The following is a 24,338-nucleotide window of genomic DNA, read 5'->3' on the forward strand; positions in this document are numbered from 1 at the left end:
GACAGTTACTAAGTCTACTTGTTTTAGGGGAGAGGGAAATATATCTTGTGGCCCATCTGCCTCTTTGTAGGATGACAGTGTGGGGAGCAAGAATGCTGTTTGGAAGAAACAAAACAACGATAACAGAAAGTAATGTGTGTAACTGCCACTTCGTTTGTGTAGTATTCAATCAAAAAAAACATCTGCATATGTTGCTCCTTTATGGATTTCCATCTTTTTTTCTGATTTTGGAGTATATGCATTGGGTAGCACAGCCAAATGATATCTTCTTGGGCAGTTTCACATGGAAAACTAAATTTGATCATACCATCACAAGGCAGCTGTTTCCACTAGCATTGCAATGATGGCACTTCCTCAGTAATTGAGCAGTGTGACATATATGATCTGCAGAGACTTTAAAAAACATGTCTCTTGTAAAAATAGATCACTGCATATGAACAGTAACTAAGTTCTTAAGTTCATCTCTAAGGTGAAATATCCGAGTGCAGGGATGTTTGTTTTGTTTTGTTTTGTTTTTTTCTTTCAATTTTACTAGCTTCAATTTATTCACCCAGAGGAAAAAGAGATGATGCTTTATTCTCTAGTGCTGTGTTTAACTATGGAAATATAAACAGACATTGAAAATCTTTGTTTATGTTAGCCAAGCCAGAAAACCTAAAGGCCAATACCTGCAAAGTCCTTCATGATCCTGCTTATTCTTTAGGATTTAATTTTGGTGATACATGAATAGATTGATTTGAATAATAAACCATGAATGATTGGCATCCTGTGCCATCTCTGCGCAGGGCTAATCAAGTGGAAACATGATTGAGATAAATTTCTCAGGATACTCCTCAGCCTACAGTTTAATGTGAATTGACAGTGCCTGGCATCTTTCAGTGCAGATACACTAACTTCTTCCAAGTCAGATAAGCTCTGTAGTTTGGACAAATTTAGGTTGTAGCTGCCTGTATGATAAACTGGCGAATCTCAGGCCTTCAGATCATAGCTAAAGCATTTTTCATAAATGCTAATAATTAAAGGATGGGGAAAAGCTGATGTGAAGTCAGTTCAGTTTGTGATTTGTACACAAAATTAGCTCAGAACTTACAGAAGAGGCCATCTGGATTACAGTATGAGAAGTTATTTCAAAATATAACTTCATGTTAACATCACTATGCAAAATGAACAATTTCCTTGGAAAGCTGACACAGGCCTTAGTGTCTCCTCAATTCTCTTTGTGTAAGAGCCTCCCTCACGGCACTTATTTATGGCTTTATTATTGTAATTTTTAAAAAAAAAAAAAAAAAAAACAGTTAAAATGTATTTGAGTAATTAAAAGAAAAAATATTAAACAGGTGGAGTCTCAGTATTGAATTTCAGGAGTTCTAGGGACACGTTGCTTATTAAAATCCATAAAAATCTGTTTGCTGCTATAGTTACAAAGCTGAAAACAGAAGTCTGGAAACATGATTCTTCCAAAATATAACTAGGGGATAATTAGCATAATGTTGAATCTGTCAGAGTAAAGAGGAGAAAAAGAGATAATTTAAGAGTATACACCAAAGTTAGTACACCATCACTGGAAATGAATCAAGTATCTCAGAAATATTAACACACTTTATAAACATTACTGTCCCAAAAGGCACTAGAGACAGCAAGTAAATATCTCAGGGTCTGTAATTTCAGAATTAAATGGAGGAAATTAAAACAGTTTTGTCGGTATTATTACTTAACAAGAAATGAACTCAGATAAAGTTTCAGAGCATTTAAGACCAGAACCTCATGAGATCACCCTGATTTAACAACATCACATTATTCGTAGCCTCATTCAGCAGTGGGGACAAAACCTGTCATTTAAAAATGAAGGTGGTTTTAGAAGAGTTATCTTATGATTCATAGAATTCTTCCCAACTTTCTTTTAGTGTTTATTGTCCCTCTTACAGTTCACACAGATGTCCTGTTCTTCTGGAGGACATTTTGCAGGAATGAAAGCTTACCTCCAGGCACTCATGCAGTCCTGTATGTTGCTCTAGTTTAAATAAAGCAAACAGACTTCTTCCTGAATGACATTTCAAAGGGTCTAACAAAAGTATGATTCTTATTTAAATTCCATCTGCTATTTCAGTCTTGATATAGTCTTGGAAAAATTAATGATTTCTTATAGGTAATACACACTTTGTTTGATTTTTCTCTACAAATTGCTTCTTGCACATCTAGTTTTAAGAAACCTTACTCTTTTAGAATTTGTGGAACATGAACCACAATACCTCATTTTAATCTATTATTCTGTTTTTTCTCTCACAAAGGGATTACAGCACTGATGCTGTTGGACTTGTTGGAGTACCAATGATACATCTAATTATTGTCCCTTAATAAAAAGAGATGCTTTTTGATTTTAACAAGTATGTGACTATAATTCGCCAAGAAACCTCATCTCCAGTATGTTTTTCTATCCAGGCATCTTCTTGGATAAAATATCCAAAGACTAGGTGTTTATTTTCAATAACCTGCCACATGTCTGAAGGTCACAGCCATACTTTGTATCCTGAAGTCCTTTTCTACAAATTATTCTCCTATTCCTGCTATCAAGGAGAGTGATGTTGAATTAGTTTCCCAGTAGAGCATGCCTTTAATGTAAGAAATTAACAGCTGTCTCTTCAAAAAAAAAGTTCCATATTGATATGAAGAAATGGTGAAAAATGCTTCTTAAGATAGTAGTTTAAGCATTAATTACCATTTTCTGTCTCAAGCTTTACTCAAATGTTGAAATAATGTCTGTTTAAATAGCCATGAAGTTTAGCCTGGAATCTTGCTTATGAGAGTGTTAAAAATTATTGCTATACTGTTAAAAAAAAACTGCATAATTTTTATTCAAAGCAACCACTGAAGAATAGGAACTTACCTGTAAAGCAATAACTTCAGTTTCATCTGTAATGTACCAAATGTGACACAACTGTACCTTTGACTTGTAGTAGTTCTTCAATTTGAACAAATGTTTAGCTTTGAGGGTTTTAGTAAGCTGACCTAAGAGATCTTGCTTCTTTTACCTTAAGTTCAACTCATTCCACTCAGACAAACAATTAAAGTGAAAATTTCATTTGTATTTTAATCTAGGAATCAAAACTGTGACTAAACATCGCACTTGAATCTATCAGTGGGTCATTGTGTGACTTTGAATATATCATCAAGCATTTAGATACCATGGAAACAGGGAACTTAAAGAAACAGAAGATTTTCAGTGAACTCTACAACAAGTTTTACTGGACTTCCTTATTTGCACAATATAGTATCTTAAAGATAAATAAATTGCTCATTATTATGCATTTTAAACTATGTGCAAAGAAATGGTAGTGGAAACAAAGAGTTAAACCTTCTGTACTTTTTATAGAAGAGGGAGATAACCTGGACAGCCTGCAGAACAGGCTGAAAGATGCTGATGAGAAGAATTCCATTCTCCTGAAAGCTCTGAATGAAACCTTGGGAAAGCTATCAGCCATTCCTAACGGTAAGCTGGAAAAGTCCTGCCACACTTGACACATCCTGGCTCTTTTGTTTCATTTTCCATCACTTAACATCTATCCGATTAATTTTTGCCTACGTCCACACTGTGTCCACTTTGACCATTGTCCACTGTAATAAGATGAAGGTGAGGAATGAAAGAGAAGTGAACTGAAAACAGTAGCACGGTATCAGTTCGTATGTACCGTGCTTCTGCAGGTTGCAAAAGGTTTCAGAAATAAAGAGTTATGGTATCAGGAATTATGATGCAATTTGAGACAAACAGACTTTTCTTTAAATGTGAAAGTCTTTCTATGAAATTACTGTTTAATGAACCAGTATAATTTAACCAGTGTAATTTAACCCAAGAAGAATAAAGAATTACTGACTTTAAAGTAAAAGTAATATGAAGTTTGCTGGGTTATGTCTTCCCGTTCTACCACACTCTCATTGATTTATGTTGCAGTATCATTTCCAGTCACTCTTTGGTCTTGTATTTATTTCTTTAGACTGTAAATTGCTTAGAACTGGAACAGGCTATCCTCAATTAATGCTGAAGTCCTCTGCACATTATTAATTCTATATAGCCAAAAAAAATTTGATTTTTAATCTGTAATACTCATTAAAATCCCAATATCAGGATGTCAGCTACTTCATATTGTGATAGTGAGAGACAGGGAGATACAATGTCATTATAGATGGTGATAAACTAAATGTTTGTCTTAGAAAATAAAAAGCTCTTTATCACTGTAATCTGCTATGACTTTTCTCTCTAGGGAGCACTTTATAAACTGAAGATATGCCTTATGAAAATTCTTTAAAGAAAATCTATGTTCTGTCTGATTTATGATGGTCTGGAAGGTTCAGACTGCAAGTAAAAAGTTGACATGAAAAACAATTTACTATTCATCTTGCACAGTTTTGTGGCTTTAAGACTCCAGATAACTGAAAATTTTTGGTTTAGGTTTAGTGATCCTTGAAATCAGTCTCATTCACAAAAAACTGTTTTAATGTCATGCTCATCTGATGCCACTTTCTGGGTTTTGGCCATAGGTATTGACATGACTGTTTCTCTTCTTGTGCACAGATGTCTCAGTCAAACAAAATGGACCTCTAAGGCCAGTTGCCCTTAGGATACAGAATACTAAACATGAAACAAATAAAAGAAATTTTAAATATGCAACCATTAGCAATGTAATAAACTCATGTCAGATTAAAGTTACAGGTTGCTTGCTCTTGGGACAAGGACACTCGTAAAAACAAGCAGATGTTTATTAAGAATGAAATTCAGAGCAAGTAAATGGCATGGATAAGAAAATGCAGTAAATTAGTTGTCCAACAGGGAATAAATGAATAAGGATGGGAGAGGAAATGACCCTGTCATATATCTTGTTTTTCAAAGATTCAAGAAGGCAGAGAGCAGCTTAAACTAATAATTCCTATGGCCATGCTATACTAGCAGCCAAATAAAAGCAGAAATATTCAAAATGGGATAGATGCGTAGATCACCTTAGGGTAATGCACCCACATGTGCAGGGAAGGCATAATTTAAAGCATGGCTGAAAATAAATATAATTTGTGTGACCGGTACATAGAAGTAACTCCAACTTTCACTCTGCCAGAAAGGTGCATGACCTCTAATAATGGCCTCAAAAAGAGATACTTAGATATGATGAAAAAAGGAAGTGGAAAAAAAAAGGCAATTAGAGCTCTCTGTTCTTTCACTTCTCAGTATTGGTGATGGTAATGGTTCGTTAAGGTTTCAATTGTATTTTCATGGTGCTATTATATTTGGGGGGCTTTTGGAGCCCAAACTTCAGAAATAAGGGTGGAGTTGTTTGGAGCACAGGTATAATCTATCTGTACTCAAGAGAGTAAAAAGGGTCACGTAACTCTCCAGTGTGCAGGGCAAACCCACCAATTGTCTATGGCCTTAGGAAGCATCACGTATTTCCCAGGCCATAGGCTCATTTGCATCAGGAATTCCACAGAAGAAAGACCTGCTTAGGAGACCATTTGGAAACCTGTTGATTCCCTGAGATGGGGAAAATGTCCATGTTTCCCATGTCTTCACACAGTCATAGTGTAATCTGCTTCAGAAAAATGTTGGTATAAACTAACTCTTCAGCTGTCTTTGGGTCAGAAATTGAAAGAAATCACAAGCTCCTGTGCCTTCTCCACTACTGCAGTCTGTTAACTTCACAAACTAGCACAGGAAGCCCCAGTCAGTATGACAAGTGGGACTATCTCTACATGGTTGTTTCAGAGATGTCCAAGCTTCTGAGCTGCACTCTGAAATTCTTATATGGCTGAGGGACATCAAGACACCTTGGAGAACACAAGGGGAAAGGAACTCCAAGAAAGGTTTCACAGGCAGGTGGTGGCAAATCAGGTTCCTGCAGGTCCCGCATCTCCACTGTGGTGTGGTAGTAGAGTGGTATCTCAAGTGGGTTCCCTTGGAAGATGAAGTGTCCACCACAACATTTTCTACTTGCTCACTTCCTCCCATCTGTGTGAATTCAAAAAATTCTGCAGCTCCCTAAACCCAGCACGACCTGTGCTCCTGGCTCATCATGTGATGTAATCCCAGTATGACAAAAATACCTGAGCTTCATGATCTGTTTTAAAGCAATCTGATTTACTAACACAGGATTTCAATAAATACCCACCTGAATATCCAGATATCTGGTTTGTCATTTATCAATAGCAGAATCAATAACATTCCAGACCTGAATGTTTTCACCTTGAAGGTTGCACATTCACTTCTGTTTTGAGGGCACAGAAGTAGGGCAAGATTACGCTAATAGTTTTGGCTCAAGGTCACCATGGATGTCTGTGAATATATGTGATTAACTCAGTCAATGTTCCCTTGGTCTCCTGATTCACAGTATTGTTTTTCACAATTTCAACTGAAACACACGGAGTTAGATTTCTGAACTCTGCACATCAGAATGTTGAAAGTCCTATTTCTATTATAGTATCAAATATTTCTGACGCTTGATCAGAGGTTAACCAGTGAGTTACCAGCAACAACAAAGTTGCACAAAAATTTACCTAAGAAAAATGTTTGTCCTTTACATAAAAATGGAGCTGGAGTATTTCCTCTTCTTCAGGTGCGTCTGATGTTTCACAACAGATGTAAAGGGCCAGATTCTGCAATCCACACTTACAACTAGTAATGTCTTACTACGTGTGAACTAGGATGTCTCAAAGAACTACACAACACAATTTCGGATGCTAGAATTTTGACCCAACTTTATTCCTAAAATGTGTGAAAGATATTTCTGTACCCTTGCCAATAATAATAACTTCACTATCCGTTTCTACCTACAGATACAGCTATAAAGGTACAGGCAGCCAAAGACAAAGCAAGACAAGCCAATGATACTGCAAATGATGTCCTGGCCCAGATTAAAGACCTCAACCGGGATCTCCTGGGCTTGAGAAACAACTACAGTAAACTTACAGATGAGGTGGCAAAAACAAATGCTGTTGTGAAGGATCCTATTAAGAGCAGTAAGATCTTTTTCTTTGGTTATTTGGTGGTAGGTTTTTTCATCTTGTGGTTTTCATTTGAGATCTCAAAATGAAACAGAGGTACTCCAGAATTTCACTCACATAGCCTTACTAGAGTGTGTTGGAATAAAAGGAATCTCTATCACTTTTATTTTCTGGACTTAATATATAAAAAGAATTCTGAATCTTAAGGACTGCTGCTAGTAGTCCAAAATGAAAGCTAATGTCAGCAGAATGAACATGTAGTGTATAGATTTGTTCCACAGACTAGTTTTTAAAGTATTTAGAAAGTGAATAATCAAAGGTTTGGACTGGTAATTCAGCCCTTGGTTGAAGCAAAATTCCACACACTAACTGTGTCTTCAGTCAGTCAGATAATCAGTTCTGGGTGAAATGCATGACCTCTTTCATATACATTACTAATTTTGTTAGAACACTGAAGACACTTAAGAAGAAAGGAAAAAAAAGGAGATTCAAATGGTTTTTTGTAAGCTTTTCTTCTTGACAGTGACTTCTGCTATCAAATGTGACAATTTTTTTAACATTTTCACTTTGGTTATGTTGGATATAACTGAACTTTAAATTACAACATATTTTATGGCATATTACTATAACATATATAAGAGTATACAGGCAGGGCTGACCACAAAACCGGACTGTCTTGACAAAATTACTAGTTTCTCATCTAACCTGTGGTCCCCAGATTGTTGTCAGCTTGATGAAGCTGGGCACCTAAAAACATCCAGTTTAGGAGGCTGTCATTCTCATTCTGAGCAGGAATATCCTCTTCAGATTATAGCTGTACCAGTAAAAGAAATTAATCCAAATGTCTGTTTGTCACTGGCTGCCTATTGCAAGTTCCTGATCCCTCATCAACTGAGATACATGAGTGAGCCCCAGATATGATCCCTATCAGGCAGACCGATCCATACTAGTTTAGACAATATGAAACGTAGTTATTGATTGAAATAGTGTGGTTAGATTACAGCAGGTTATGGAACAAACTGATCTATGAGCTAATGACCTCTAGCATGGTAGTGATAAAGAACTGAGAAGTGGCCTAAAAGCAGTAATTTCTTGGCACTGCTGGATCTAGACTAGGCCGTCTGTCCCAGCCCAAGTATTTTAAGACTGTGTGTACAGCATCATTTTAGCTGAGATTAGGAGTGATAGTTTACAAGTGAATTTCTTGATTGTCCCAAGTCATCGTTATTTTGTTCATGTTGAGATTTGCAAACTCTTTCATGTCAGATAAAGCTTAACTGGAAGATGTTCTCCAGAAGCACACTTTTACCAGTCTCCAACTGCTAATGGATACTCAGCTTACAGAATGAGATTATAGTAAATGCAAAAAAACCCCACTCTAAATATATATAGTGAGTATGTTGGTATTCATGACTATATGCAAAAGTAGACATAGCCTCTCTTGTATGTCAAAATTCAGGCCATGAATTCTCATTATGTGGATGTGCAATATATAAACAGTAATAAGGTTTTTTTAGATTAATCCTGTCCCATAATTTACTTGACATTTCTCTTTAGATCTTCAAAACATTTTCTTACTTTACCTTCTGTTTTTTCTCTTTTCTGTGTCTCCATATCTTACCTACAGAAATCAGTACGTATGTTTTCTTTCTTGCTGCTTTTATTGTGCCTTTTCCAGTAAAACAGGATTCACTGCTTACCACCAAAGCTTCTGCATGGTGCTCTGCATTTCACGTTCATTTAAAGAGTTAAACAGTTACTTTTTAAAGATTCTAAGATAAAGTGACTCGGTAACAAGTTTCATTTATGTGAAAAGTTAAGAACCCAGGCACTGATAGCAAACTTTCAAGATGCTCATCTTAATGTTTCATTATTATTATTATTGTCATTGTTATGGTAGATGCAGGTTTGTCCCTTCCAGTGTCATCCACACAAACCCGTACTCTCACGCTAGCCAAGTGTTGCAATCCTTATACCTGCTGATGAACTATCAATGAGAGGGCATTGTTCACTAATGATATGCTGGGAGGCAAAAAAGTATTTTGAAGCTTAAATTACTAAATTCACCTGAAAAAAAAAAAAAAAAGAAAATATTTTAAATGTACTGCCACTGGATTTCAATTTGTTTTAAGTACACATACAGAATTTTCACATTGTGACTAGAATAAAGCCTATTTCTAGTTGTGGCCATTATAGTGAATTCAAGAACTTGTTTCAGAAATTACTAATGGAAACTAACCATTTTTCATTGATGTAGCATTTTTCCTCAAAATTGAAGTAAAAAAAAAAATAAAAACAAAAACACAGAAAGTAAATACTTAATGTATAAGTGTATTATGCTACAGGAAATGTTTTTCATTAGTGTCATCCTAATCTGAAGCATAGTTACTGCTTCAAAATCCTGCTTTAACACCTGCATTTGCTGCTATTGCTACTTTAGCTTGATTCTAAATATTCTTAAATTGCCTTATTCTGTTCAGGTAGCTTCCTGGTCCATGTGTACCTCACAGTAGCATATACAGTCACCTGAGTATTGTATATGCAGAATTTTATTGGATTTTATTATTGCACCATATAATTACTCTCTGCTACTATTGTCTAAAACTCTGCCCTTTATCTTTCTTATGAAGTTGCTGATGCAGATTCCAGTATTAAAGCCCTAGAAAAGGAAGCAGATCGCTTGCTAGACAAAATCAAGCCAATCAAAGAACTTCAGGATAACTTAGGGAAAAACATTTCTCAGATAAAAGAGCTGATAAACCAAGCTCGGAAGCAAGCCAATTCGGTAAGCCTTCTTTCTCAGTAAGACAACCTTTTGAATAGTGGGGGGATTATTATTTTATTTTCTGCTTTTCTATTTCTTTTCCACAGGATGAATTCTTTCTAATTCTAAACATGTGTAAACAGAGCAAATAATGGAGCATAATTTCTCAGATAAAAAGATAATATTCTTATTTTTTTCACCCTGTGTCTTGTTTCTTTGCCTTGTTAAATGGATAACATCTTTAGGAATGTATCTGGAAACGTTATTATATAAGAAGCATTGTGGATGAAGGTAAAGCAGAAGAGTCGCAACATCACTGATTTTTTGTGAAAACAAAAATGTATTTTTTTTTGCCTCAGCACTGATATCAACCCCCCTGATTTCATTTCATAGAACATGGGAATGATAACTTCCCAAGCTCACTGAAAACTCACTGAAATTGCTGAGTGTGTTTGCTTTTCCCACATTCTTGACTTTTGTTGTCCAGTAGCAGCTGGGAGGACTGAAATTTGAGTAAGAATATATTTCTAGTCCGTTTAATGAGTTTGGAGTCCTGATTCAGTAATACTCTAAATTCAAGGAACAGCTGGTTAATACTAAGGGTATTCAGCTTCTGATCTAATGTGGCAAAGGAATAAAATTCTTGAAGATCATACCTAAGAAAACTTCCTGAAAAATGTTTAAAAAAAAAAAGTTACAAAATGATAGGATTCTGGGAAAGAAGTGTATTCCATATATTTGATTAAATTTGCACACTACAGAAAGACAGGCTACAGTGATGATATGGTTTTGTTACATTCATCTTCTGTCCAAAGACTTTGAAGTACTTAACTGTTCAGCATTTCTGAGATAAGGAAATGGTGAGTTTGGTCATATAATGAATCTCCTTTTCGGCAAAGTTTGCCCTAAGCACAAGGTGATACCATTATGTACAGCTACTCTAATACATAAATATGTGTTGCTGGAATTAAAATAGCATTGTACTATCATCATGTCTATGCTAGCATCATGAAATCAAGCAGTATACTGTTTTCATCTGTGCTCAGAGCCTGAGGAAAGCAGCACATGTGTCATATCAACTAGCACACACACACATTTCACTCAGCTATGAAAATGAAAGTTAGTTATGAATACCAACTCCATTAGGGGCTATGTAAAAGCAGTGATAGACACAACTGTTGGTTTAAAAATAATTTTTAAAATATGTCTTAAGTTGGCATAATCAGAGGTTTTACAAGGAAAAAAATAGAACATGCTGTCTACCCAATAACAGTGTGCTGTGATCACTTCAGGAGTGCTGCTTATTTTCCTGGGTGCAAATTCTACTTACAGAGTCTCTCTGCTGCTAGAATTCCACTGCTGCTTGTGTTAGACCAGTATATCTTCTAGCTATTTTTAATCCATACAGTTTGTCATTTCAAATCTGAATACCAGAAAGAGCTTTTATTTCCTTTTAATAAACAATCAGAGAAAGAAAATTCCATTTCTACTCCTGTGCTTATCCAGGTAATTCCCTGATACATGTAACACAGAAATGCGAAATAAAAAACAAAAGTGTAATATTCTTATAATTATTTGGAAGCATCTAAAGTTATTTCTGGAATGATAAGCAGTAAACTGAATTCTTTCTGCTATGCTTTTTTTGAAGATCAAAGTGTCTGTGTCCTCTGGAGGCAATTGTATTCGCACGTACAGACCAGAAATAAAGAAGGGAACTTACAACACCATAATTGTTAATGTGAAGACTGTAGTTGCTGACAATCTGCTTTTTTACCTTGGAAGTGCCAAGTTTGTAAGTCGGTCTCCTGCTTCTCATGTCAAGGTTGCTTGATCAGATCAGATTACTGACAAATAAATGAGAAAGGCTTTTTTTTCCTCTTAGAGGCTTCAAAGCAGTAGAAGAGGGCCTAAGATAAACTAGATATTTACTGTCTTTGGTATTAATATAGTGACATCTAAAATATGACCAGCAAATATTTTTGTTTATATTTTTTAAAATTTTAACTAGATACAAATTAGAAGACTTATGCATGGATTACATTAGAGCTTTAAATTTCACAGTGCATTCAGGGTAATTTTGGGGTTGGTTGTGGATTTGCTCTTGGGAATGCAGTAGCTAATCATCTTGTATCTGTCAAAGCTCCTCTTTACTGTAATTTTAAGACAGGACTACAATTTCAAGCATAATAAGGATGAATGATTCAGTTTCCCATGAGTCCAATACGAGACAGACTTGTAGAATAATCAAGAATCATTTGGTAAATGGGAAAAATATTCTATTTCTAACATTTTGAACTATACATTTTATTTACACAATACAAAATGAAAAGTCTAGATGGCATCACGTATTAGCCTGGAATCATGACATCTTTCTGCCATCCAATGGATATTTGAGAAACAATGTTACTCTGAGTTAAATATTTGTTGATGGCTAGAATATTAACATTTCTGCTTATCACTGACAGAAGTCATTTGCCATCTTTTGCTCAAGTTTCTTTGCTTGAACCAGTGAAGGAAGGAAAAAGATAATCTCATTTTAGAATGCTGTGAGAATTAGTTTGTACTTTACTGTCTATACGTGGGTTTCTGATGCCCCTTGAGACCTTCTGAAAACTTACTTTAATTAAAGTATGAGATTGCTTCTTTTTTCATATTTTTCACGTAGACCGACTTCTTGGCCATAGAGATGCGCAAAGGCAAGGTGAGCTTCCTGTGGGATGTGGGATCTGGTGTTGGACGGGTAGAGTATCCAGATCTGACCATTGATGATGGGTTTTGGTACCGGATCGAAGCTTCTAGGCAAGTATATCATTCTCTTACAACATTTGGTTCCTGTAATAAAAATGGCTAAATATAACAAATTCTGATTCTAATCCATAGTCCTCAAGTTGGCAGCTTTACACCCTTAAACCTCAAGTTTACGTGGAAATGTTTGCTGTGTTTGAAACATCAACGTTAAAAAAAAAATCGTGTCATAAATATAAGAAGATCTTGTGTGATTTAATGAAAGCTTTTGAACCTATGTCCAATACTAGTGAAAGTGTATACACTATAATTATTGTTGAAATGTCAATTATTCTGTGTCAAGAATTTATTTTCACTAAATATTTCCCCTTTACCATGACCAATCTATGTTTATATTCTCTTCACTCTATCGATTCTCTTTTTCAACTAGCTTCCTTTTAAAATCAGTTACAGGTTATGGCACTCAAACAGGTAATTATTATTCTTTTTTTCTTGAATTTCAAAGGAACAGCTTTTCTGAATTTTTGCGCTTGATACAGTACTGCAAATGAATGGTCTGTCATACACCAGTATCTTGATTCTTACTCAAAACACCATTTCCATAGGCAGAATGTCTCTTCAAACTGAAGATATTTTAAAATACACAGTTTATGAAAACTCAAAGATGAAATATTCTATAGTTAAACTATACTTTGTAATATGAGATCAGCTGTTGAATGCTTCTGAACTTCAGAAATATAGATACCTTAATATTCAAATATCACATTAGCTGAAGCTTATCTTTTCCATTCAAATATCAAATACACATACGGTGTAGTAATTACAGCGTAAGAATTACGTAAGTTTATATCCTTTATCTTCTACTTCTGAACAGATCTTAGTAATTTAGATAATACCATGTATATTGCCATTTGATTTGAAGCTAAGTAATTTCTCCTGCATCATTACAGTTAATTTCACATAGTATTAAATGTAGAACCAATAATATAGTCAGAAAATGAGACAAAGAAGAATAGAACACAGCACTCTAATTCCAGTTACATCCATAGCTCTCAGAAGAGGAAATGGCATCCAGTTTAAATAATCTAGTAAAATCACCAGAATCAGCCATTCAGAGCAGAAAATTAAATAAAATTATGACACCACCTCCAAAAGCTGGCTTAATGAAACCTTAATGCTAGGAAAATACAAACTGGGGTACAATACAGATTGTAGAAATCTTCACCAGTTGATATTATGCATACTAAAACAGCTTCATGACACAGTAATGCCAGACTTTCATTTACAAGAAAGCTGCTTCAGCAAAACGTGGAGCCAGGACGTAGCATAAAAATTCACACATCCTACAAAAGCACATTGCCTATTAAGCTGGTTGTTGGGGATATATAGGGTGTGCATGCCATTAGTTTTGAACAAACTGCTGTATCAGCAATTTAGAACAATTACAGCTGCACAGATCCGAAGTACAGAGCAGTGTTTAGGAGAATTACATTGCAGAGATATTAGCTGGATTTGTGGGATTAGGGTGAAGAGCTCAGGAATGATTTTGTATTCTTAAGGCAGACTTCCTAAATCACATAGAGTGCTGAAGGTTCTTCAACTATGAACATTTTAGTCCATTTGATAACTCTCCTGTGACTCTCCTCAGTTTGCTGGAGAGTTTTACTGATTTCATTCCTTCACCTTTTTTCTCCAAACTTTTGCTGAGTTCCAGCCAGACTTTTTCAGCAACCTGACAGACCTGCCTGAACAGCTGGAGCAGGGCATCCACTTAGAATGGGGACATAAGATGATATTCTTGCCTTACTGAATTTTACCGTTCATATCAGTGGTGTCAGGCATTGACACACAATAAAAATTATATGGTAGGTTTAAAAGTTGACAGTAGTTCTTAATCAAGGATCCTAAATGGCCTTAAAAAAGAAGAGGTGTGGTGGCACAGAGAGTATGAAATTCTTAAGGTCACTCAGCATACTGAATGAAATCTAAATTTGAAAAAGCTGACTGTTGAGTAATGATCAAAGATGTTCAGTTAACATCTGCCCCAAAATTTACAGTGTTAAGACTAAATCAGTAATTACCGCATTTGTTTTCCATGGACATTTTTCATTTTCATCACCTTTTTATTTATAGCATACTAATACTTTGAATTGGATTGTATATGCAGAGGTTATAATGGAAATATTTAAAATTTTATTAAGATTTTTTTTTAAGGAATTTAAGTATTTTTTTTTATTTCTATAGGAATTCCTAAAATAATTCCCTACATTTTAATGATACAGGAATTTAACACATGTCACTTCCAGAGTTACCTGCTTACAGAGGCAAATCTGATTGTCATCAAGAACTGCAATCAATCAAAGTATCCATTAAGAAAGGAAAGTCTGGCATAACAGTATGTGACAAAAAATGATTGAAAGCACGTTTGCAACATGCAAACAGTCAAATGGACAAAAGTATTTTTGAGACTCACTATATCAGTGAAACAATGTCAATTGGTTTCAGCAGGCCTCAATTAGGAGCAGGATCTCAGTACTTGGGATTTTAATCAAGTGTGATTACCATTGTTTTAATTGTTAATGACAGAGTTTAAGCAGTGTCCTTTGAGGACAAAGGACACTTGAATCACATGTTCACTCTACACACCTCCAGCCGAGCTCAGCAAGAATTAACTCTTAAACTACTGTGGCACATCTAAGCCGTGCTTTACAGTGAAGATTTTCTGTGCGATGAGGGTGTCAAGAGGCAGAGGTTTCTACATGTTATTTTGTAATCTAATGTTGATGACTTGCAAAAGTCATCTCATTTACATCACACATCTCCAAAAGGGCAAACCCTACATGCATGGGGTTACCTACATTTTTAGGTAATCAGCCGCACAGTGCTGGTGCATCTTCTGTAATCCTCCAGTTTTGCAGAACTGACTGTCATTAGAACAATATCTTCACACTTGTCATGCACGGGATAGCAACGTCATTTTGCTGTCAAGTTAGCCAAGTTCTTTCTTCAAGCTCAATTGTCCTCCCTAAATAAGAGAGAATTATTTATTGAAGAGACTCCATTTTCAGCATTTCAGTCTGTTTGAAGATAAAAGACATCCATGCTATTTGTGACATATTAGACACTCTAAAAAGTGTCAGTCTGCTCAGTGACTTCTACATTATTGCACTTGGATGCTTTTGAACTGGAATTTTAATTTCAGCACAATATAGATTGGAAGTGCCAATGACTTTCTATCAGAGAGCATAGAACTTAAGCACGTGAAAAAAAAGTCTTTAGCAACTGTTAGTTTTTCAACACTTACTACAAGAACTTTTATCCTTTAAAGGGCTTCGTGTCTATAAATCTTGTGAAAAAAATGTTTGGAATTTCTGCTGTGTAGAAAGCTGTCTGCTTAGCATTCAGTTGATTCTGGAATAAAAGGCTAAATATTGTCATTAAAATGACATTTAAAAAAAAAAGTCTTTAGAATAATGTGGATGGTATTAACCTACTTCTATAAAATGATTTGGACATCATGTTTGCATACCCAAAATGTACGGGGTGGGTAATCAAAGAGCTCCAGTGTTTTTTTGCCAACAGTGAAAGCCCTGGGATCCCCAACTACAAAGCAGGTGAGATGGCATAGATCTGCAAAGGTATTTCCCATTGACTGGAATCCTTCAAAATTACTTTGCAACTCTTTTTCACCATTCAGGAGAAATTTATCAAAACTGAAATGTCTCAAATTTAATTTTTTTTTTTTTTTTAATTTTTTTTTTAATTTTTTTTTATTTCAGTGGCTTTTGCCAGTTTGACTCATTTCACTTTTTGGGTTGTATAGAAAATGCCATTGTCAGAAGCTGATGTTCACAAAGGAGATGGAGGAATCCTGTAAAAAAAATTACTTTATTCGAATAAAGGGAGAGTCCACAGGCATGTCCCGGTGGGGACTCTCAGTTTGGCTGGGGGCTGCAGCCCCCTTTTTATCCTGATTTCCCCGCCACGAATTTTCCTCCTCCTTTCCCCATCGGCTGAGGTACTCGGAGTGTACGGACTGCCCAGTCCGCCTACTACATGTTCCCCTTGACACGTACCCCACTTCACATCCTACATATATGTCTCAGTAACTTCATTTTGTGCCTCCTCTGTGAGGAGAAGTTACTATGTATAAGTTCATTAAGCATGCCTACTAGTTCCTAAAGTTCAGAAGTTTAGGCTATCCAGACTTCTTGAGGTAGGTATCTGGTTTTGTTTAATTTCATTCAAGTCCTCAGGTTCTTCTTGTTTGGTTCTTTTTGTATGTAAAGTGACCAGTGATTGTGATTGCACTTCTTCACTCCACTCCACAAACTGATCCCCCACCACTCCCCACTGTGAAGACACATTCCTTTCCTCTCTATTCTATCAGGGTCATAGGTTCTCATCCAAAGGAATTTCTGAAGAGTGCATTTTAGATATAAAATGCATAGTCTTATAGGATTTTTCCACCCTACAGAGACCTGATCCAGTAGATTTCTAAATCTAGGAGTTCTATAAGTACAGGATATCAATGTTTCATTTATCTTATTCAGCGGCCTAAGTTATGCAGTCTTCTTCGCTGTGCTCTAACTTTAAGTGCTTCAGGTAAAGTTTTCTTTAACAGAAATGACAGTTCTTCCTGAAAGGTACGCTTTTAATTTCTGATTTGCTTGTTACTTCAATACCCCAAGCCAATCTTTTTTTTCTTTTCTTTTTTTTTTTTTCCCTCCCCCTAACTGGACAAAAAGGAATTTTGCATCTTTCCATTCAGCAAGGTTCAGGGCTTCAGAAAATCAAAGGAATTACTTTTTTGTTTTACTCTCTGGCCGTGACTTGGTAGTATCTTGATAGGATGAGTATGTAACTTTTAATCAAGAAAAGCTACACATGGAAATGCTCGGTGAATTTTATCACCTCTCTTTAAATGGCTTCCTTCCTTTCCCTAGAAACCTTTTTCACAGATGTAGCTAGAAAGTCTGTTTTCTGAGAAAAATCTCAGTTTTGTCTAGCTTGAGAATAGGTACCGAGTAATTTGAGTCTAATCAGGTAGCCAGCAAAATACTATGTGTAATCTAAAAAATGGGTGGTCAGTCTTGATAGGTATACACTCTTCATAAACTATTATGGAAAAGGAAGATAAGTGTTATTTTAAATGTTGTATTTCTGCATTAAATATCAAACATGTAAGTTAAAAGAGTTCTGAATAATACTGTTATCTATGCTGAGAGTTTCAGTGCGACTTAGGGATCAGACATCCATTTCCAAATTAACATGACAATGGTCATGGGAAATCCAGCATCCTATTAAAAAGGAGATAAAGCAGCCATTTCCAAAGTTATCCATAAATCCACAGTGTGTGATCTGCCTTTGCCTGCCTCCTCTCCCAGCCACTCCTCCATCATGTTACTGAACATACTAGGTACTTCATCTGCACATGACAAGATCTGGATCACACTCCATTCTTATTTCTGGAATGACAATATGATCCCATAAGAAACTGTGTGTTCATTATTGTCCATCTCTCTAGGATGAAATATTAATTTATGGTGTGACTACAAATGCTGAATAGTTTACTTTTGTTAAATGAGTGGTAATCTGCCTGTGGAAAGCTGCTATCCATACTGCTGTAAACTAAAGTAATATTTAGCAAATCATTGCAAGGGATTCAAAATTATTCAAGTTTCCCTAAAATAACTTTCTGTTTACCTGAATGACTAGGAGGAATCATCTCTCTCCATGTTGTCTTCCTTCTCTTCTAAGGATATGTCAGCAAACTTGCCATGCCAGCTACTAGATTAATATAACTTAATGAGTAGAAAACGAACTGCTACAGAAACTATTAACAAACGGCAAATTCTTTCATTGTTGTTGTTACCATCAATATTTGGTATGATCCATAGAGGACAACGAGGTTACATCCTCAGCCATAATGGGATTTGTGCCTGTTTGATAAGCAACCAGAGAGTTCCACCGCAGAAAATATAAACTGTGTGTCACAATGAAGGAAACTGAAGTACTTTTTTCATACGATCATTCATTCCAGCTCAAATATAATCTAATAAACTGTATGAAATTCAGAAATATAATTTGGAACCGTGCTTGTGTCATTTGTTATATCGAGAAACAATTGTTTAACACTAATTTTGTCACAATAATTTTAAAAATGCAACTTCTTTGTCTTAGTCAATGAAAGGTCCACTTCATCTGCGTAGTGAATTTTGTTCAAAAAGGACTTTGAGATGAGAAAAAATAAATGGTTTGGTGATCATGCCTTTAACTTAGGCAGGCATAAGAATCTATTCATTTGTATCAAAATGGAACATAAAGCAGTAATACGTACCTCTATTAAAAGGTGTCATCTAAAATAAAATTTTCCTGTGTTTAGTTTAACTTCTGACTCTTAAATTATTTTGTTAAAATCTCTAGGAGTGGAAAAAATGGCACGATATCAGTGCGAGCTCTGGATGGTCCTAAAGCCAGCATTGTGCCAGCCACATTCAGTGCTGTCTCTCCACCTGGATACACCATTCTGGATGTAGATGCCAATGCCATGCTGTTTGTTGGTGGTTTAACTGGAAAAATAAAGGTAATGTCTTCTCTGGTCCTACTGTATTTTTATGTGGACAATTTTTGTTACTGCTTACACTAGAAATAGTAAACTTTAATATGCTGGCATCATTGTGGTAAGAGCTTTGGTAGCAAATAGTTCACCTGCACTCAAAAGATTATTGGGATTTGCTTGGACACGTCGGTGCACAGACCTGAAGTACCTCTGCTCATGCTGTTAACTTTTAATCAGAAGCCTGGTGGCTGGCTGTGTGGATGCAGCATTTAGACCAAATAACTAATTCCTGATGGGTATCTGGATGATTTTCCTTGGACATTCTGCTGATGGGTATCTGGATGATTTTTCTTGGACATTCTGCTGTTCCAACAGGCTTTCAGTATCATAGTGAAAGGAACTCATTTCTGTTTCCATATATTCCTGGTCTCCTAACAATGTATATAACAATATATATTCCTTTGCATTCAGGGTTTTTTCCTTTGCCATGTACCCATAGTATCACTTCCTCCTTTGCATTCTATTTTCAGTGTTTCTACTTTATTTTCTTAATTTTTGGTCCTGGTTCCACCACCACCATGTACTTCCCCTCTTTTTAACTACTACCTGTATCAGATCCCTGATCTATTTTATATTCTTTTCCCCTGTTATTTTTTCTGGTAACTTCTTCTACATTATTTAAATTAATGGAAATGAATAGAAGATTTATGTCAAATAGAACAGATGAAAATCTTTCAGGAAAAAAATGTTCTCCAATAAGTACTAATTAGCATATGTTTTCCAGTGGCATTCATTGCAAAACAATTTGAATGCACTATTTTGTTCCTGATTAATATTTTTTTTTTAATATTGACATCACAAAAAAAAAATGGTCATTTAGCATCAAGAAAGCTAACATTTAGACTTTCCCAAAAAGTGAACTCAAAGAAGGTTTTTTTTTTATGCTAAAGTTTGTATATGTCCTCAAGAAATACAAACAATATATAGAACAACAGAATAATAATAGAACCATATTTTGTGGTTCAGCTTTTTAGTTTTTAGAAAGTTCAACTTTCTATATATTTCTGGTTTGGGAATATGTGGATAGACATATTCCTTTCTTATAAAGAAAAGTGTGAATGTACATTTTGAGAGCCAAATACAAAATCAAAGGATACGAGAGGAATAGAGAATGTAAATTCCACTTGCTTGAGATCAGCGTCTTCAAGTCCAGCTTCAGTTTCAAAGATATCCATGAGTTTTGGAGCACAGTCATGAAGTTTCATTTTAGAACTTGGTCACAGCTTCTGCACACACACACACGAAAAAAATCTGAGCTGGCTTACACAACTACCAGCTAACTTAACCAAGTTATATATGACTTTGACAATCATTCACAGGAACAGGAAAAAAATCTCATGACATTTTGGGCTAGGAAATTTCAAGTCAGTTCATATTAGTAGAACTCAGATTTACTTTCTCTACTCTCTCTGTTTCATGTGAAATGGATCCACAAAAAAATCATGAACGTTTTCAAGCTCTAAAGGTGAAGATGCAATGAATCTTGACATTTCTTGTTGAACTTTAAGGGTGTAAATGACTGTTAATGCATTGTCTTTTATGTAATTTATTTCATACGGGAAATAGGCAAGGAAGTCAAGTGAAGAATTTTGTGGAAAATTACACATTAGGAAAAAAAACAGCCTTTCTATCACCTTTGTCTATGTTCTCCTTACAGCCTTAAGCAGAGGTTCTGGTTTCCTTGCTACCTTCCAGCTTTCTATCTAGACACAACTAAAGGTGTTTGCTTTCTTCTGTTAGCCCTAAATAAGAACCCTCAAAACATACTTCTAAAATTAATGAATCATCAGTTGCTAAAAGTGGCTCTGCAATGCAGAGATTAATGATCCTTAAAAAATCAGAATGACCTCACTGGGTTTCTCTACACCATTCCTTTGATCTGCATTTTCTAAGGGAGTAGAAATAAACCAGGGAGAGGTGCTTTACCTCCCACACCTAATTTACTTCTCAGGTTTCTTTTACTCTTGGAGTTTTACTATCAGATAAATTCTGATCTCTACTTTTGTTTTTGCCAGTAACAAATTTAATTGCATTAGCTTCATGTCTGTTTTTTATCCTGCTATAATGACTCAGTGGAATAAACACTCCATTCAGCTAAATCAGGACTATTCAGTCCTTGCAGTGCTGTGTAGCTACAATGACCAAAGGGCCAAACACACCAGTCCATGTCTGTGTGTCTACCCACCTCACTAAAATGCTTATCTGTCAGAGTCTGACTGCAGACTCAAGAAGACAGACCGACTCGAGTAACAATCGTAAGTGCCATAATTATGATTAAATGAATAATTACATCATTGCACATTTAGAAAAGCACTTGAGAGTCTGGTTTATACAATATTTAAGTTTCATTGACTCAGTTGAGACCCTAAAAAATTCATGCTCAGGTGGTTTTTGGTTTGTTATCTTTGGATGATTCCCTGAGGGAGTCATGAAACTTCAACCTCAAATACCAACCTAAACTCAAACCTTATTTTAATTTTATTTTAGATTTCACTTTTGAATTATCAGAAAACAAGTGGAGCAAGTACTGAAACATAGTAATACCATTTATACTCACAGAGCTTTAGAACATTGAACCTCCCAGACCAGAGGTTTTACCTGAATTCTACTTAAAAAAAAAAAAAAAAAGAAATTCTGTTTACATTAACACAGAGAATCAATTACATTAATTTGAATGAATTTTCATTAATACAGCAAATCAATTATACAGAAATTCAGCTACAGCTGTTCTGCACACAGCATAAAATAGTCTTGTGGCTGGTCCTAATGTCTGCAGCAAAACTGTCGCATTAGACTAATAAAAATGTGTGTTTTACTTGATGCCACCTCTAGGTTTAGGTGTTGTAAATATTTTATTGTTAAATAAAGAGCTTTAAGTATTACAGTTTGATGGTAGAAGAAGTGAGGCAGAGATATAAAGAGTACTACTTGAGTAACCCAGCACCAAAACTGGCACCTACCACTCTGGTAAAATGTCACCACTCCTAGCAAAGGTCATCTCATTGCACTGTCAGAAGAAAAAATAGTTTGAATTTTAAAATATTTAATATTATAGCTGCTGTTTTTACTTCATGCTTATTAGTAGTAGTATTTTTTTGGGTTATTTGTGTAATATTTAAATGCTAACAGTATTTGAGTAGTATTTAGTCAAGTAGAATTACTTGGCAATGAAGCTTCATGAAGTGTGTATTTAGGAAAAAGAGATCTAGCAGAATCTCTAGAGGCAAAAATATTCAAGTGTTCTTGATGTTGGAGGGTAAACAAAAGGACCTGGAACACAGTAATGTTTAAATCTGAACCCTTTCCTGAATGTTTTTCTTTTCTCCTTTAATTAGATACAGGGAGGTGGAGGTGGATAGTAGCTGGGTAGCACAATTTAGTACATAATGCTGTTGTGGGATGGAGTTATGAGGTTCGATGCTGAACTAAATCAGGAATTGTGGATGCCACAAAAGTCTGATGCCAGAACAACCATTTCAACCTCAGTAATAGTTATCCAGATATTTTCAGGAGAATTCTCAATTTTTTTTCATTTTAGTCAGGAAAACCTTCCATTATTTTTTTTCTTTTATTCTCTCCAGATAAATAAGGAGAAAAGGCAGAGGTAGGAAGACAGTGTATTCTAAGTGTGGTATGGCTGGTATATTTGCAGTTTAGGGTTTTAAACACTATCAGATTTGCTCTGGTCAGACACAGTCTGGAATTAAAAGAGAAATGACAATGTCACTTTTTTTAATTTTTTTTTTCATCACGTGGTACAGTTGTCAGGCTCAGAAAATGAAGACCTGAATTGAGACACTTTTATAAAACAATGAAACTCTTTGGACATTTATCAAGATCACTGATGATTTTTAAATCTGTCTCAGAAATCTACTTTTCATGTTATTGGGTTTTGTAGTGCTTTAGATTTGTCCTGGAGTTTTGTCCACCTCCCATTTTGCATGGATCTTTGCTGTGTATTCAGAAAGAAGGTTCATTTTCAGTTTTTATAAACATCTTTAATCTGACTAGAGTAGGAGATTATGATACTCAGGTGTCATGAATTTCTCAGAAGTGACATTAAGTTCATACTTGTTGCTAATTAAAACCTTCCCAATTACCCTGGGAAATATCACTAGCACATTAAGTCTTTTGAGTCATACTTTTCCTTGAATATTTTCGAGTTGCACTTCTCCGTATTCACTTGGAAGATCTTAATATTTGTAATTGCTGTATGGAAAACAGCAGGTGTTTGTCTGTCTCAAATAGCTAAGTATATAGATTTTCAATCAGCTCATATTGATGAAGTGAAATTTAAATGAAACTAGGTATTTTTAGAAGGATAATTTTGAGCTGAGTACTATGTGTACTGTCAAATATTACTATCTTGATCATGTTACCACGTTATGATCTAATGAGCATTACCCCAAGTGCGTGACCCTGGCTTAATGAGTTTTGATGGGATGTGAGTTTTAATTAGTTTTCCATCTGCAGTTTTTTCTGCATCCAAAATTCAGCGTGAACTTTACAGGTGTAGCCAGTTGAGTTCACCGTTGGTCTTTTAGCTTGGACAATCTGCTCAATTTCCATGCTTTTAAGCATTAAGTACAGTAGAAACAATTTGCTTATTGTATTGTGGGCAAGATTCCTCATAGTCCTTTCTATACAGTCTAAAACAAAAACTCACTTTGGCCTTGAACAAGTAGGAGCAGGCAGCACCCTGAATAGCCAGGAAAGCCGTCAGTGACATGGAAGCCAAGGCAGCTCCTTGTTCTTGGGGAATCTTTCCACCTAGACCTTCCCCAGAGTCTCAAATATAAACTGTCTCTTCCATTCTGATTGATACAACATTTAGCACACGTTTTTGCTAATCAGATGTTATATAGAAGGGCTTCTCAAATTAAATATTACTCTTGATATTTAAAATAATAAGCATCTTCTTGTACTTGTTTTTTTCATACCAGTTATGCTTTCAGACACAGCAGATCACTTCAAATCAAATTCTAATGAGGTTTGTGTTTTCTGTTGCAGAAGTCAGATGCTGTAAGAGTCACCACCTTCACTGGCTGCATGGGTGAAACCTTTCTAGACAGCAAGCCCATAGGACTGTGGAATTTCAGGGATATCGAAGGTGACTGCAAAGGATGTGCTGTCAGGTAGGTGAAGCACTGACTGTTTCTCATGCTCCTTTGGAAGTCTGTCTGCAGTGACGCTGCATTCTGCGGGGAGCAGCAGGCATTTCCAACG

The 24,338-nt window shown here is 35.6% G+C and overlaps 1 protein-coding gene across 1 annotated transcript in view; it reads left to right on the plus strand.

Annotated features, from left to right (window-relative positions):
• Positions 1-24,338, plus strand: part of LOC103775086 (laminin subunit alpha-2-like) — a gene marked incomplete at both ends in the record, with an annotated part of 64,042 nt that overhangs the window by 14,967 nt on the left and 24,737 nt on the right. The window contains 8 exons of the mRNA XM_008942529.1: positions 3,371-3,487; positions 6,814-6,996; positions 8,609-8,614; positions 9,612-9,766; positions 11,394-11,537; positions 12,411-12,544; positions 18,917-19,076; positions 24,123-24,247. Of these exons, the coding sequence (XP_008940777.1) occupies positions 3,371-3,487; positions 6,814-6,996; positions 8,609-8,614; positions 9,612-9,766; positions 11,394-11,537; positions 12,411-12,544; positions 18,917-19,076; positions 24,123-24,247 (1,024 nt within the window). The remainder of the gene's footprint in view (positions 1-3,370; positions 3,488-6,813; positions 6,997-8,608; positions 8,615-9,611; positions 9,767-11,393; positions 11,538-12,410; positions 12,545-18,916; positions 19,077-24,122; positions 24,248-24,338) is intronic.

The sequence above is a fragment of the Merops nubicus genome, unplaced genomic scaffold (assembly GCF_000691845.1).
Source record: "Merops nubicus isolate BGI_N331 unplaced genomic scaffold, ASM69184v1 scaffold5586, whole genome shotgun sequence".
Classification (NCBI taxonomy): Eukaryota; Metazoa; Chordata; class Aves; order Coraciiformes; family Meropidae; genus Merops; species Merops nubicus.